This window comes from Mesoplodon densirostris, chromosome 5, assembly GCF_025265405.1.
Source record: "Mesoplodon densirostris isolate mMesDen1 chromosome 5, mMesDen1 primary haplotype, whole genome shotgun sequence".
NCBI classification, from domain to species: domain Eukaryota; kingdom Metazoa; phylum Chordata; class Mammalia; order Artiodactyla; family Ziphiidae; genus Mesoplodon; species Mesoplodon densirostris.
The window spans coordinates 113,747,159-113,760,372 of record NC_082665.1 but is presented as its reverse complement, the minus strand read 5'-3'; the positions used below and the strand labels follow the sequence as shown (position 1 = coordinate 113,760,372).

The 13,214-nt window shown below is 42.0% G+C and overlaps 1 protein-coding gene across 1 annotated transcript in view; it reads left to right on the top strand.

The window, feature by feature from the left end:
* The window catches only part of FGF12 (fibroblast growth factor 12), a 253,311-nt gene that overhangs the window by 34,326 nt on the left and 205,771 nt on the right, over nucleotides 1–13,214 (top strand). Inside the window, exon 2 of the mRNA XM_060100132.1 lies at nucleotides 12,522–12,632. Within this exon, the coding sequence (XP_059956115.1) occupies nucleotides 12,522–12,632 (111 nt within the window). The remainder of the gene's footprint in view (nucleotides 1–12,521; nucleotides 12,633–13,214) is intronic.

Genomic DNA, 13,214 nt, shown 5'->3' with positions numbered 1-13,214 from the left:
TCCTATGTGGCTTCCATGACCACAGCACCACCCACTCAAAGTCATCCTTCTCTATTGTTCCCCAGTATGGCTTTCTAAATTACTGCCCTCATAATTTATCCCCAGGCTTAACATCCTTCAGTTTCCCTATCATCTGATGCAGTGGTACCTAATGCTTCTCTTCTCTGAAGTGAGCGGGGCAAGACAAGCTTTTGTCATGTGGATATTTTAATTTTTGTGTGTGTTTAGTATTGGTCCTTTTTAAACATTTGAACTTTCATTTACAATATATGCATAATATATGGTATTTATAAATTACCTACATGTAATTTATAAATAATACATACACATACATGTGTTACCAAAATTCAGGTCTGGCTGCTTGCTGCTCGAAAGCCAATACCTGAGAGGCAAGGTTGGTGGAAAGGAAAGTTTGCTTTTTTTTTTTTTTTTATCTTATGTGTATGTTTGGATTTTCTTTTTTTTTTAATTTTATTGGAGTATAGTTGATTTACAATGTTATGTTAGTTTCAGGTGTACAGCAAAGTGACTCAGTTATACATATACATATATCCGTTCTTTTTCAGATTCTTTCCCCATATAGGTTATTACAGAATATTGAGTGATATTCTGTGTTATACATTAAGTCCTTGTTGGTTATCTATCTTATATATAGTAGTGTGTGTATGTTAATACCAAGCTCCTGATTTATCCCTCCCCCCACTGTTTCCCTTTTGGTAACCATAAATTTGTTTGGAAAGTTTGCTTTATTTCGGAGGCTGGCAACTGGGGGAGAGGGCAGGCTCATGTCCAAAGGCCAACTGCCCCCTGACAATCAGTAGGCAAGAGCTTTTAAAGGGGGAGATTCAGGGGTGTATGGGCAGAGAGAGGGAGCTACATGTAGAAAAGACACAGCTCTGACAATCATCTTGAAGTTAGTCATGTGGTGGTCTGATCAGTGTCATTTTGATTGTTTTAAGTTCAGTTCCAGGGTTGGTTTGAGTTCAGTCCCAGGTGCCTTCAGTTCCAGGGTCGGTCTTTTCCCATTTCTTTGAGGCCAGTTCTCGGAATTGTGGCAGCTATGTCATGGCTACAGTCTGGTCATCATGCAGTTCACTTGTTCCACCTGGTGGGAGTTTCAGTATCTACAAAACAGCTCACAGGATATGGCTCAGAGTACTAACCATAGCCCTTGAGGAGGAACTAAAAGTCCTTGACTTTATTTAATGACTAAGCTATTATTATTTGGTCTTGTTTGCCTGCTTTTCCTTTGTTTCTGTATTTTCTCATTTCTCTGATTACATTTATTCTTTGACTAAAGTTTTTCTACAGACAAGGCAGAGGACATGGGAGGGTGGGGTTCTGTCCTGGGAAGGCCTCAAGAGTGTCCTGCTCCATTTCATATGGAGGCTATAGATTTAACATTTTTTACAGATGGAGATGTATGCTCAAAAGAGTTTGGAGATCATTGGTTTAAAAGTAAACTTTAGGGACTTCCCTGGTGGCACAGTGGTTGAGAGTCCGCCTGCCAATGCAGGAGACACGGGTTCGTGCCCTGGTCCGGGAGGATCTCACATGCCGTGGAGTGGCTGGACCCGTGAGCCATGGCCGCTGGGCCTGCGTGTCTGGAGCCTGTGCTCCACAATGGGAGAGGCCACAACAGTGAGAGGCCTGCGTACCGCAAAAAAAAAAAAAAAGGTAAACTTTGCTTAAAGAACCTCAAGTGTCCTGGGACCATATTTCCATTCTGCTGTCACCTCCAGCCACTGCGTGCGCCCTCTTATTTCCCCACACCCTGGCCATGCCAGTGTGCTTGCCCAGTCTCTGAACATGCTCAGTTCATGTGTCCCATGGGGCTGTCCCTCCTGCTTATGCTGCTCAGAGCACAACTGCCCTGCCTGTTCAAGGCCAAGTCTAAAATGTTGCTTCATCTTTGAAGCCTTTCTTAACTGCTTCTTGTCCCAGAGCTCACCATCCCAGGTAAAGTTAGCACCCATGCTCTGTGCTTCCATGGCATTTTTTTTGTTCCTCTAAGACAGCACTTTCCATGTTCACTGGGCATGGTTAGTTGTGTGTGCATCTCAGTGAGGAGGCCGTGGGTGCCTTCAGGGTAGGAATTGCATCTTACTCAGCTTTGTACCCAGCACCTAGTACATGCTAGAAGTCAGTAAATGGTAGTTGAGTTATTTTAAATTTTCATGAGCATCTTTTTTTTTTTTTTTTGCGGTATGCGGGCCTCTCACTGTTGTGGCCTCTCCCGTTGTGGAGCACAGGCTCCGGACGCGCAGGCTCAGCGGCCATGGCTCACGGGCCCAGCCGCTCCACGGCACGTGGGATCCTCCCGGACCGGGGCACGAACCCGTGTCCCCTGCATCGGCAGGCGGACTCTCAACCACTGCACCACCAGGGAAGCCCTTCATGAGCATCTTATAGAGAGGACGCTGGAAGGGAGGGGTTTAATGGTATGAGGAATAAAATTGGCTCAGTACAGAAACCCCATCCTGATGGGCATTTCCCTGCCCTGCTTCTCACATCTTCCCCAGCTCAGACTGGTTTAATGAAGAGGATATTCTGGAAAAGCGTGTCCTTCTTTCCGTTTAGCTTTGAGGCAGCATGAAGGTTAATGATTGCCCGTCTCAAGGTCACTTGATTCCCGCTGAGCAGGGCTTTGGAGACTGTTCAGTTTATGGAGGATGCCGCTGTGCTTGTCAACTGTGTTCAGTGTGGAGGGGCTGAGTCGAGACTGAAAATGGAAAGAAAGGCACTGAAGGCTGGAGGCATGATATTCAAAGGCTATAAACATCTTTCTTACAAATGAGGAGCTCCTCTAAAAGCCACGGGTCACAGTGGAAAATCCCAGATATAATTTATCTCCTTTCTATCCACATACACATACCTCTCACCTACCCGGTGCCTGACACTGTGCTACCTGCTGGGACAGGGTCATGAATCATTCAAGGTCCTTGTCCTTGAGGAGCTGTACCTAGTTCAGCAGCAGAGACAGATCATATGCAAACAGCTGTAACAGTGTAGGGAGTCCTCTCCTAGCCTGTGCCTGAGGGAGCTGTGCAGAGGGAGTGATTAATTTAGCCTCAGGGTGTCAGGGAAGGCCCCGTGGAAGACAGCTGAACATGGAAGACTGAGGAGGAATTCTGGACAGAGAGAAGGCAGGGCATGGGATGTGTTTCAGGCAGAGGGAGCTACGTCGGCAAGGGTCTAGAGCAAGGGTTGGCCAGCTTTTTCTGGAAAGGGCCTGTTAGTAAATATTTCAGGCTTTTCAGGCTGTAGGGTCTCCATTGCAACTACTCATCTCTGTTGTTGTAGCACGAAAGTAGCCAGGGGCAAATGTGTGAATGAAGGCGCACAAGCTGTGTTCCAATAAAACTTTATTTACAGAATTGGCAGCGACAGGACTGTAGTTTGCCAACTCCTGGTCGAGAGGAGGATCTTCAGAGAGCCTCTCATCTGCTGGTTCCCAGTCTTTTCAAGCATTAGGATTACTTTGCATCTGCTAGTCCCTGTTTCCAGATGCCCTTAGCTATTACCCCATGGCTCTTCATCAGGTCTCGGTGAAGTCCACTTCTAACCATGCTGTTCACAACACATCCATCCCCTGGACCCTCCATCCTTTTTCATCGCTTTCATTTTCATCATGGCACCTATACGAAAACTCTTATGTATGAACTGTTTGTTTACTTCTGGTCTTTCCTGCTGGAATGTAAGCTTCATGGCTTGTTCTCTGTTGTATTCAGTTCTGTGCTGGATCCTGGAGCCTGGGATGCTCATTTCTTCTGCTCCAGCTCTGCATACAGTGAGGTCAAATGATAGTTTTAAATCAGCCACGGTGGGAAGATGTACCCTGTGGAAATCAGTCCCATGGAAATCAGGTTTGGGGCATTTTTTTTAAAAAAAGCTGTTTTATGAGCATATCACTTGTTCTTCTCTCTACCTAGAATACCCACCAGAAAGTCTGGTGCTCAGTAAATACTTGCTTTTTTAATAAAATGTGCTACCAGTATCTGCTGATTGAGAAAATAGATCTCTGCTTATAGATACAGAATCCGCTTGCCATTATTAGCGCTTCACAAGGATTTCCATGGACCTTATATGGGTAACTGCTGAGGGCACCATCACCTTCACTTGACCTATGGGAAGACTGAGGACTCAGGACAGGATGTAGTAATCTTTACCCCACAGAGCAGACAGATTCTGCTACACCATGATGTCACATCTCCGCCTTATTCGTTGCAGTCTCCCGAGTGAATGTGTGGTCTCAGGTCTGTGTCTCTTTTACTAAACAACAAGTATTTTTCATAAATTCCCCCAGTTTAGTGTGATTGTCATTTCTGCAGAGTGTTCAAAAGTCCAGATAAGTTCTATCCTCTTTCACCTGTCTTACTGTATCCATTTCCAATTTGTCTGGGGCTTTGATTTATGGTATGTAAATGTGCCCTAGTCTATACCCTTTAGCTGTGATTATCATAAATATATCTGTTTATGAACAGTCTCCTACCCTGACAATCTAATTTTGAAATCTGCAGTGGTATGAAGCCCAGAAGCACTTGACAAGAATCACAATTTAACAGCCTCTTCAATCTCAGTTCCTTTAAGTGGGCAACATTAAACCTTGATACCAAGGGTCTGGTTTGTAAGCCCACAGAAACTGATTAAAAAGCCCCATCAAATGACTACACAATGCATGCTTAACTTTTACAAAGTATTCTCCATTTGCAGGATGCCTGCTAAACAGTCTTTTCAATTCCATGTCCTAAGCACACACTAAGAAACAGAAACGTGAACTTGTATTTAACGGCGATCTGGCTTATCTCAAAGCTTTCCGGGACCTCAGGGCTAGAAAGGACCTTGCATTACCATGCAGAATGCCTTAGCTCTCAGACATATCTGTGTCCTTCATAGCTGTCCTGACCTGTAGTTTTTTCTGCTTCTCTCTGTTTGCTTCTGTCCAACGACTCTTTCCTTAGGCAGCCTGTTTTCTCTTTGAATACAGTTTACAGAAAGTTCATTTTTACCTGCCTCCCTGTAACGTTCAGCCATCGTCCCTAGTTTTATCCCTGTGGAGCTACTCAGAACAAATTGGCCTCTTCTTACTTCTGTCTCCTCTTCTGTCTTCTTACTTCTGCTCTCAAGAAAGTGGGAACAACTCTCACATCCCCTGCATCCTCCTTTCTCCAGGCTGCATATCGACTGTTCATTCAGCCATTCTTCATATGACAGTCCTTTGTATCACCCTCTTTATTTGGCTCCTGTTCCTCTGGACACGTTCCAGTTTTGCCAGTGTCTTTCTTAAAGTGACTGAACAGTGCTGGAGAACAGCTGGGACCATAGAATGGTACGCTAGATCTGCCTCTGCACTTACTAGTCCTGTAACCTATAGGGTAAGTGATGTAGCTTCTCTGAATCTCGAAAATCTCACCTGACAAATGAGAAAAAGTACCTTACACATTGAGTTGTTGTGAATACCAGATACAACTGTAGTGAAATCATTGGAGGAGTGCCTGGTACAAAGTAGATGGGTTCAGGGGCTTCCCTGGTGGCGCAGAGGTTGAGAGTCCGCCTGCCGATGCAGGGGACACGGGTTCGTGCCCCGGTCCGGGAGGATCCCACATGCCGTGGAGCGGCTGGGCCCGTGAGCCATGGCCGCTGAGCCTGTGCGTCCGGAGCCTGTACTCCGCAACGGGAGAGGCCACAACAGTGAGAGGCCCGCGTACCGCAAAAAAAAGTAAATGGGTTCATAATACAGCCATTGTTATTATAATAAATACTATTAATTCTCTGGATATAGCTCATAATAAAGTTTGGATTACATATATATATAATATATATATTTTTTGCGGTACCCGGGCCTCTCACTGCTGTGGCCTCTCCCGTTGCGGAGCACAGGCTCTGGACACGCAGGCTCAGCGGCCATGGCTCACGGGCCCAGCCGCTCCGCAGCATGTGGGATATTCCCGACCGGGGCACGAACCCATGTCCCCTGCATCAGCAGGTGGACTCTCAACCACTGTGCCACCAGGGAAGCCCTATATTTTTCATTTTAGGTTAGAGTTTACATGGGGGCACTTTCTCTAAATTTAGGTGCAAATGTTGAATAGGCTGGCCCTAGATAAACACAATGCAATGCTAGTATCTCATATATATATGCATGTATATAAAATATGTCGATATTAAATACATATTTCTTGCACGGTTTCCTAGAACTACTTTCCTTTGTCACTCCCACACTTCAGTAACTGATGCACAGCTAGGTGCTCCTGTCCCTCCTTGTCATCTCTTCTCTAGCTTCTTGCCCCCCAGTCCTGCAGCTTGCACGAGATATATACAGATTATGTCTTGGCTGCTCTTTGGGAAGGAAAGGACAATGTTCATTCAGTATATCAGAGACGAGTCCTTTCCTAACTCATCCGTGTGTTGGCTTGATGACATTGGACAAGACATTTTCCCTCTGAGGCTCAGTTTTTCTTTTTTATCTTTGAACTTGATGAAGGAAGGTATTTTGATGCAGGAAGGTATTGGATTCTGAGTTCCTTTCCAATTCTAAAATTCATTCTGTTTTCTACAATCTAGTATTTATTTTGAGATGTGTGATTATGCTTCCTTGGCTCTGTCTGTGTTCTGGTTTCCAGCGTGTACCTAGGTAAGCACTACACTTTAAGGCAGTACACTTTAAGGCAGCAGGAATGTCTAGATAATTCCTTCAGGTCTCAGCTTTTCTGAGTGGCTTTGAAGTCAAACCTTCTGTGGAAATTGCCACGTCATCCTGAAGGGAAGCTGTGCTGAACATGAGTTCCTATGCTTCACCTTCTTTCTCACCAACCTCTTTGAAGGTAAAATTTCTTACTTGCTTTTGTGGCTTTAATTATTATTTTTAATAAACCTTTTATTTGAAAATGGTTTTACATTTACAGAAAAGTGAAGCCTACACCCAGTTTCCCATATGAACATTTTACATTCGTTTGGTATGTTTGTGACAATTAGTGAGTCAGTGTTGATACCTTATGAATAATTAAAGTCCATACTTTATTCAGATGTCCTCAGCTTTTTACCTGATGTCCTTTTTCAGTTCCAGTGGCCCATCTAAGATACATTACATTTAGTTGTCTTATCTCCTTAGGCTCCTCTTGGCTATGACATTTTCTCAGAATTTTTTTTTTTGAATTTTTGACAGTTTCGAGGGGTACTAGTCAGTTGTTTTGTAGAGTGTCCTATAGTTGAGATTTGTTTGATGTTTTTCTCACGATTAGACTGATGTTATGGGTTTTGGGGAGGAAGATCACAGAGGTAAAGTGCCATTCTCATTACAGCATATCAAGGGTATCAAGGTATCAAGGCTATCAGCATGATTTATGACTGTGGACCTTAATCTTGACCCCGGCTGAGGTAGCATTATTTTTTTATCAGGTTTCTGCACTGTGACATTACTCTCCACCCCTCTACCCCCTTTTCATATTCTCTTAGGAAGGGTGTCACTATGTACAACCACTGCTAGTTCTTATTCACCTAACTGTCCAAGGTGGGTATTTCTGATGGCTGTTGTCTTTTCTTCCACCAGAATTCTCCTATTTTGTTGACATCTCCTAGGGCTTTATCATCTAAATCCAGCCAGCATTAAGGAAGAGAAAATGTGGAGGATAATGTTTGATTTTAAAAGCCTTGGCCTGAAAATGGCACACATCACTTCCACTTAACATTCCATATGACACTCATTCATCTGCCAAACCTAACTGCAAGGGAGGCTAGGACATATGGTCTAGCTGGGTGCCCAGGAAAAAGAGGAAATGGATTTTAGAGAAAATCTAGCAGTATTTGCTACACTAATTTAGAGTACAAAAGGGAACAAACTAAACCAATGTCTTATCATCATCAAATAATATAGCCATTGCTTCATAAAAAAATGAAAAAATAATGGAAAAACATAATCTTCGAATCAAGGAGAGTCATATAAATTGAAAATAAAATTAGCTTAATAAAAAACTTATTCTGTTGACCATATTTTTCTTACTTGACTGTTTACCTGTGAACATTTGTTGAGGATAGGCACTTACCTGCGTGTCAACATTTGCAAAACTCTGCTGTATATTATGCCTATACCAGATTCTACATCATTCCCAAAGTCTGCCATGCTGTTTTTTCTTTCATCCATTGTTTTTCTGGAATGGCCTTCCTCTGGTTTCTTTGCCTATGAAAATGCTATTCACTCCTCAAGTGACAGGTGAGGTGCCTTCATCTAACTTCTAGACAGAATTAGTCCCTTGCTCCTTGTGACATCATGCCACTTTGCTTCCATTCATCATTTAACAGCTATCTCACACTATGTATACATATGTTTCATGCATTAGACTGGGTGCTCCCTGAGGACAGCGCAGGTTTTATTAATCTGTTAGATGCCTAAACATGGTCTGCAAAATAAAAAGCATGTTTTGTTGAATGCACTCAGGATGCTAGATATCCCAAAAAGTGGTCTCATTTTTTTAAACCCCTTTCTTTAAAATACAACAAAACATTTTCTTTTTTCCCCCCAATTATAAAAGTGATCCTCTCTTATGATAGATAAGCCTTCCTGGTGGAGGTGGTCTTGAGCTGAGCCTGGAAAGGTTGATAGGATTTGATAGTAATAAAGGTATAGGCTTGTCAGGCAGGCTATACTGCTTTCCATGACACATCCTAGGTTCAGGGCATTTGTTTAATAGATGGTCAGTGCTCCTTTGAAACAGCTATAGTGTAAAACATTCACTTTCATTGATCATCACATAATTAAAATTCAGACTCTAAGCTTGTTCTGCACTGCTCTTGGGTGGTGGGGTTTGGTGTACAGCCTTACGCTCATTAACTTGAACAGGAGTTACCAACCTGAATTCCCAGGGTCCCAACAGGGGGATAGCTTCACCTTAGCAAAAGGAGTGTTTAATTACAGCTACAGAAAGAGGAGCATGAAAAAAAACCAAACAGTCATTTTCAGGCTTTAATGATTCAGCTGCCATGCATCTCATTACCTATCAAAACATGACTTGACCTTATCAAGTTTATTAGAGATAAAATATGAATTAGAAGACAGTTGTTCCTTTCCTTCCTTCTATCCTTTTCTATCCTCTACTCTTAATCTTTTGGTTACCTTAGTGACATTACAAGCTCAATTAATATTTTACTAAAACGTGAATCAGCAAAGCCTATTTGTAAAATACTTCCTTTGGTTTACTTACACTGTTTCGTCAATTTTCAGGGTTGAAAAATCAGACCTTAATTAGGATTTATATTTTTATGGTTTTTTTATTTCATATTATCACATTTATTTATTCATCTGAAATTCTAAATTATTATAGTTAGCATAGACATTATTTTTTCCCATTACACAGATAGGAAAACAGCTTCAGATACTAAGTGACTTGCTCAGGACCCCACAGCAACTGTGGTTCAAAGCTGGGTCTCCTGATTGCACATCTAGAGCTGAACGTACCACATTAGCATCTGCCTGTCAACCAGTTAGCCTTGTGGCAGAGGCTCACACATTCTATTATTTCTCCTAATTATAAAAGTGACTCACACTTATGATAGCCAAGTCTTCCTGAGGAGGTGATCTGGAACTAAGCCTGGGAAGGTTGGTAGGGCTTAATAGATGGTAGGGGTACAGGATATTTATTTGCAGTGAGGTTAGCTAGCTACATGCTTCTCTGACATGCCCCTTGGGGGTCAGGGGCATGGAGACAACACATTGAGAATGAATCCTTGCCTTGATTTCTGACACTACTTAGAGGAGAAGATTCTCAAATCAAAGAGAATTTAAGTCAAAGGTGCTCAAATTATAAATACATTGAATTTATTTAACCATAGTAATAATACATAATTATCAATCAGAATGCCTAATTTCCAGTTTAGTTCTTTTTTTAATACCCTACTTCCTCATTATGAGTTTTTTGGCAACTTTTCTACTTCTTAGGACTGCTTTGAAGAAGACATGTTTATATAGGCATTACCTCAAACTCCCAATTATGTGTGATCTAGTCATATGTGCAAAAGATATATGTCGTAGGGAGCAGGTCCATTCCCAAAGAGTTTATTGAATTGAATCCTTATCTAGAAGTCTTATCTAGACTCAAACATCAATAAATTTGTTTAGTTTAACACACAGTGCTTAGAATTTTTTGCCTGCCCATAAAAAGAGGTTCTGAGGGCCTCCCTGGTGGCGCAAGTGGTTGGGAGTCCGCCTGCCGATGCAGGGGATACGGGTTCGTGCCCCGGTCTGGGAGGATCCCATATGCCGCGGAGCGGCTGGGCCCGTGAGCCATGGCCGCTGGGCCTGCGCATCCGGAGCCTGTGCTCCGCAACGGGGGAGGCCACAACAGTGAGAGTCCCGCATACCGCAAAAAAAAAAAAAAAAGAGGTTCTGAGTAAATATTGGTTTAATAAATTGGTGAAGGAATGACACTGTCAGTTGAAATTCATTGATTGTCCTTTTGAGGATAACACATAACTACTTCACCAGTCATATGATTTCTATCCCTGCCTCAATTTTTATCACCAGAAGCAGCATTTTTCTTTTTCTACTAATTTTTATGAAATAGGGCTATAAATGTGCTAGAGTAGTCTAACTTTTGCCCAAAACTGAAGTAGAGACAAAGATGGTGGTGATGTACCAGTCAGAATGGCCATCATCAAAAAATCTACAAACAATAAATGCTGGAGAGGGTGTGGAGAAAAGGGAACCCTCTTGCACTGTTGGTGGGAATGTAAATTGATACAGCCACTATGGAGAACAGTATGGAGTTTCCTTGAAAAACTACAAATAGAACTACCATACGACCCAGCAATCCCACTACTGGGCATATACCCTGAGAAAACTATAATTCAAAAAGAGTCACATACCACAATGTTCATTGCAGCACTATTTACAATAACCAGGACATGGAAGCAACTGAAGTGTCCACTGACAGATGAATGGATAAAGAAGATGTGGCACATATATACAATGGAATATTTCTCAGCCATAAAAAGAACCAAAATTGAGTTATTTGGAGTGAGGTGGATAGACCTAGAGTCTGTCATACAGAGTGAAGTAAGTCAGAAAGAGAAAAATGAATATGCTAACACATATATATGGAATCTAAAAAAAGAAAAGTTTCTGAAGAACCTAGGGGCAGGACAGGAATAAAGACGCAGACGTAGAGAATGGACTTGAGGACACGGGGAGGGGGAAGGGTAAACTGGGACGAAGTGAGAGGGTAGCATGGACATATATACACTACCAAATGGAAAGTAGATAGTTAGTGGGAAGCAGCCACATAGCACAGGGAGATCAGCTCGGTGCTTTGCGACCACCTAGAGGGATGGGATAGGGAGGGTGGGAGGGAGATGCAAGAGGGAGGAGATATGAAGATATATGTATATGTATAGCTTATTCACTTTGTTATAAAGCAGAAACTAACACACCATTGTAGAGCAATTATACTCCAATAAAGATGTAAAAAAAAAAAAAAAAAAAAAAAAAAGAGGGGCTTCCCTGGTGGCGCAGTGGTTGAGAGTCCGCCTGCCGATGCAGGGGACACGGGTTCGTGCCCCGATCCCAGAAGATCCCACATGCCGCAGAGCGGCTGGGCCCGCGAGCCATGGCTGCGGAGCCTGTGTGTCCGGAGCCTGTGCTTCGCAACGGGAGAGGCCACAGCAATGAGAGGCCCGCGTACAGCAAAAAAAAAAAAAAAAAAAAAAAAAAAAAAGAATGGTGGTAATGCTGTAGAAAATAGATTGTTGCTGGCAGCTAGTGCCACAGTGAGAAACCTTTAAATATTTATGTTAGCTGCTATACAAAAATTCAAATGTGGTTTACAAAGATCAGTTCGATGGTATTAGTGTGTAGGGTGTTTTTAAAAGCTGAAGACCACTTCTGGTTTGAAATACAGAAATATGCATGGCTTGATTTTTCTGTGTGTGATGGAAAAATGACTTGTAGTATTGGGGCTCACTCGGATGAAGTATTTACTGAAGGTGGAATCTGTTTCCACATACTTTCCAGTGACATCTCATGGCCATGGGGGTTTGGCTTTTTCCTGTGGTTCTCAACCAAGCCTGAATGTGATCAGAATTTCAAAACCCAGGAAAGATAAATAGAGAGTTGTCATTCAGCAGAAAGAGAAGTCTTCCAGGACCTGATTATGACTGCTGAAAGCTTAGCAATTACAGTGGCAGTTTGGTCTGAACAGTGATTCTGGAATGGGACCACAAACTTAGTGGCATCTTGCAGGCAGACACTAGATGCAGGAGGGAGAGACAGAATTCATTTTTTAACACACCTCTGTATTTTCTAATCATAATTAGCCTTTATTCATTTACATTTGGTTTACCGTTGCAGAGATTTATTGGTCTGCCTCTAGAAAGAAAAAAAAGTACAGATATGTTACCAGAATGTCTTCTTTTCAAATAGTTATTTCAGTATTTAAACCATTGACATTTATGCATTTACTTCAGGAATGTTTTTGACAATTTGCAAGTGTGCATTAAAAAAATGTCAATTATCATTTCATTTTGTTCTGCAGAACCCCAGCTGAAAGGAATTGTGACAAGGTTATTCAGCCAGCAGGGATATTTCCTGCAGATGCACCCAGATGGTACCATTGACGGGACCAAGGACGAAAACAGTGACTACAGTAAGGCATATTAGCTTCTTGCAATCCAATTACAATCAAATGTATGGCCCAGTGTATCTTAGACTTAAAGCATGGCCAGGCTACCTTTGGAACTATTGAACTACTAGTAAGCTGGTGTCTTTTCCTTTATCCTTCTTGCTATGATTCCCTATAGCCAGGAGACAGTAAGGGACAGAGATTATGTACTCAATAAGAAGGTAGGAGGCTTGAAGGAGTTCTGACTTGTCAGTGGACAAGAATTTCCTCTCACCCCACTGTTTGTAGTCAGGATGATGTTAAGTATTCATAGAAGCAAGGCAGACCTTCCAGCACAAAATGGTATTTTAATCCTGGAACCAAACAGTAAACATGTTATAGTAATTCTTAGAACATCATTTCTGGAAGACCAAAGTTACTTCTCAAGGTAAACATTGAATATATACATATGTATATTACATGTTATTTTATTTTGATTGAGGACAAAATTATTGATTTAAAAAGGAAAATATATTAAAATATTATGATAACAAGATAATAAAGACTGGTAGAACTGCAATTGTGTTTATAGTTTTTTGAGATAAAATGCAAACATTAAAAGATTAT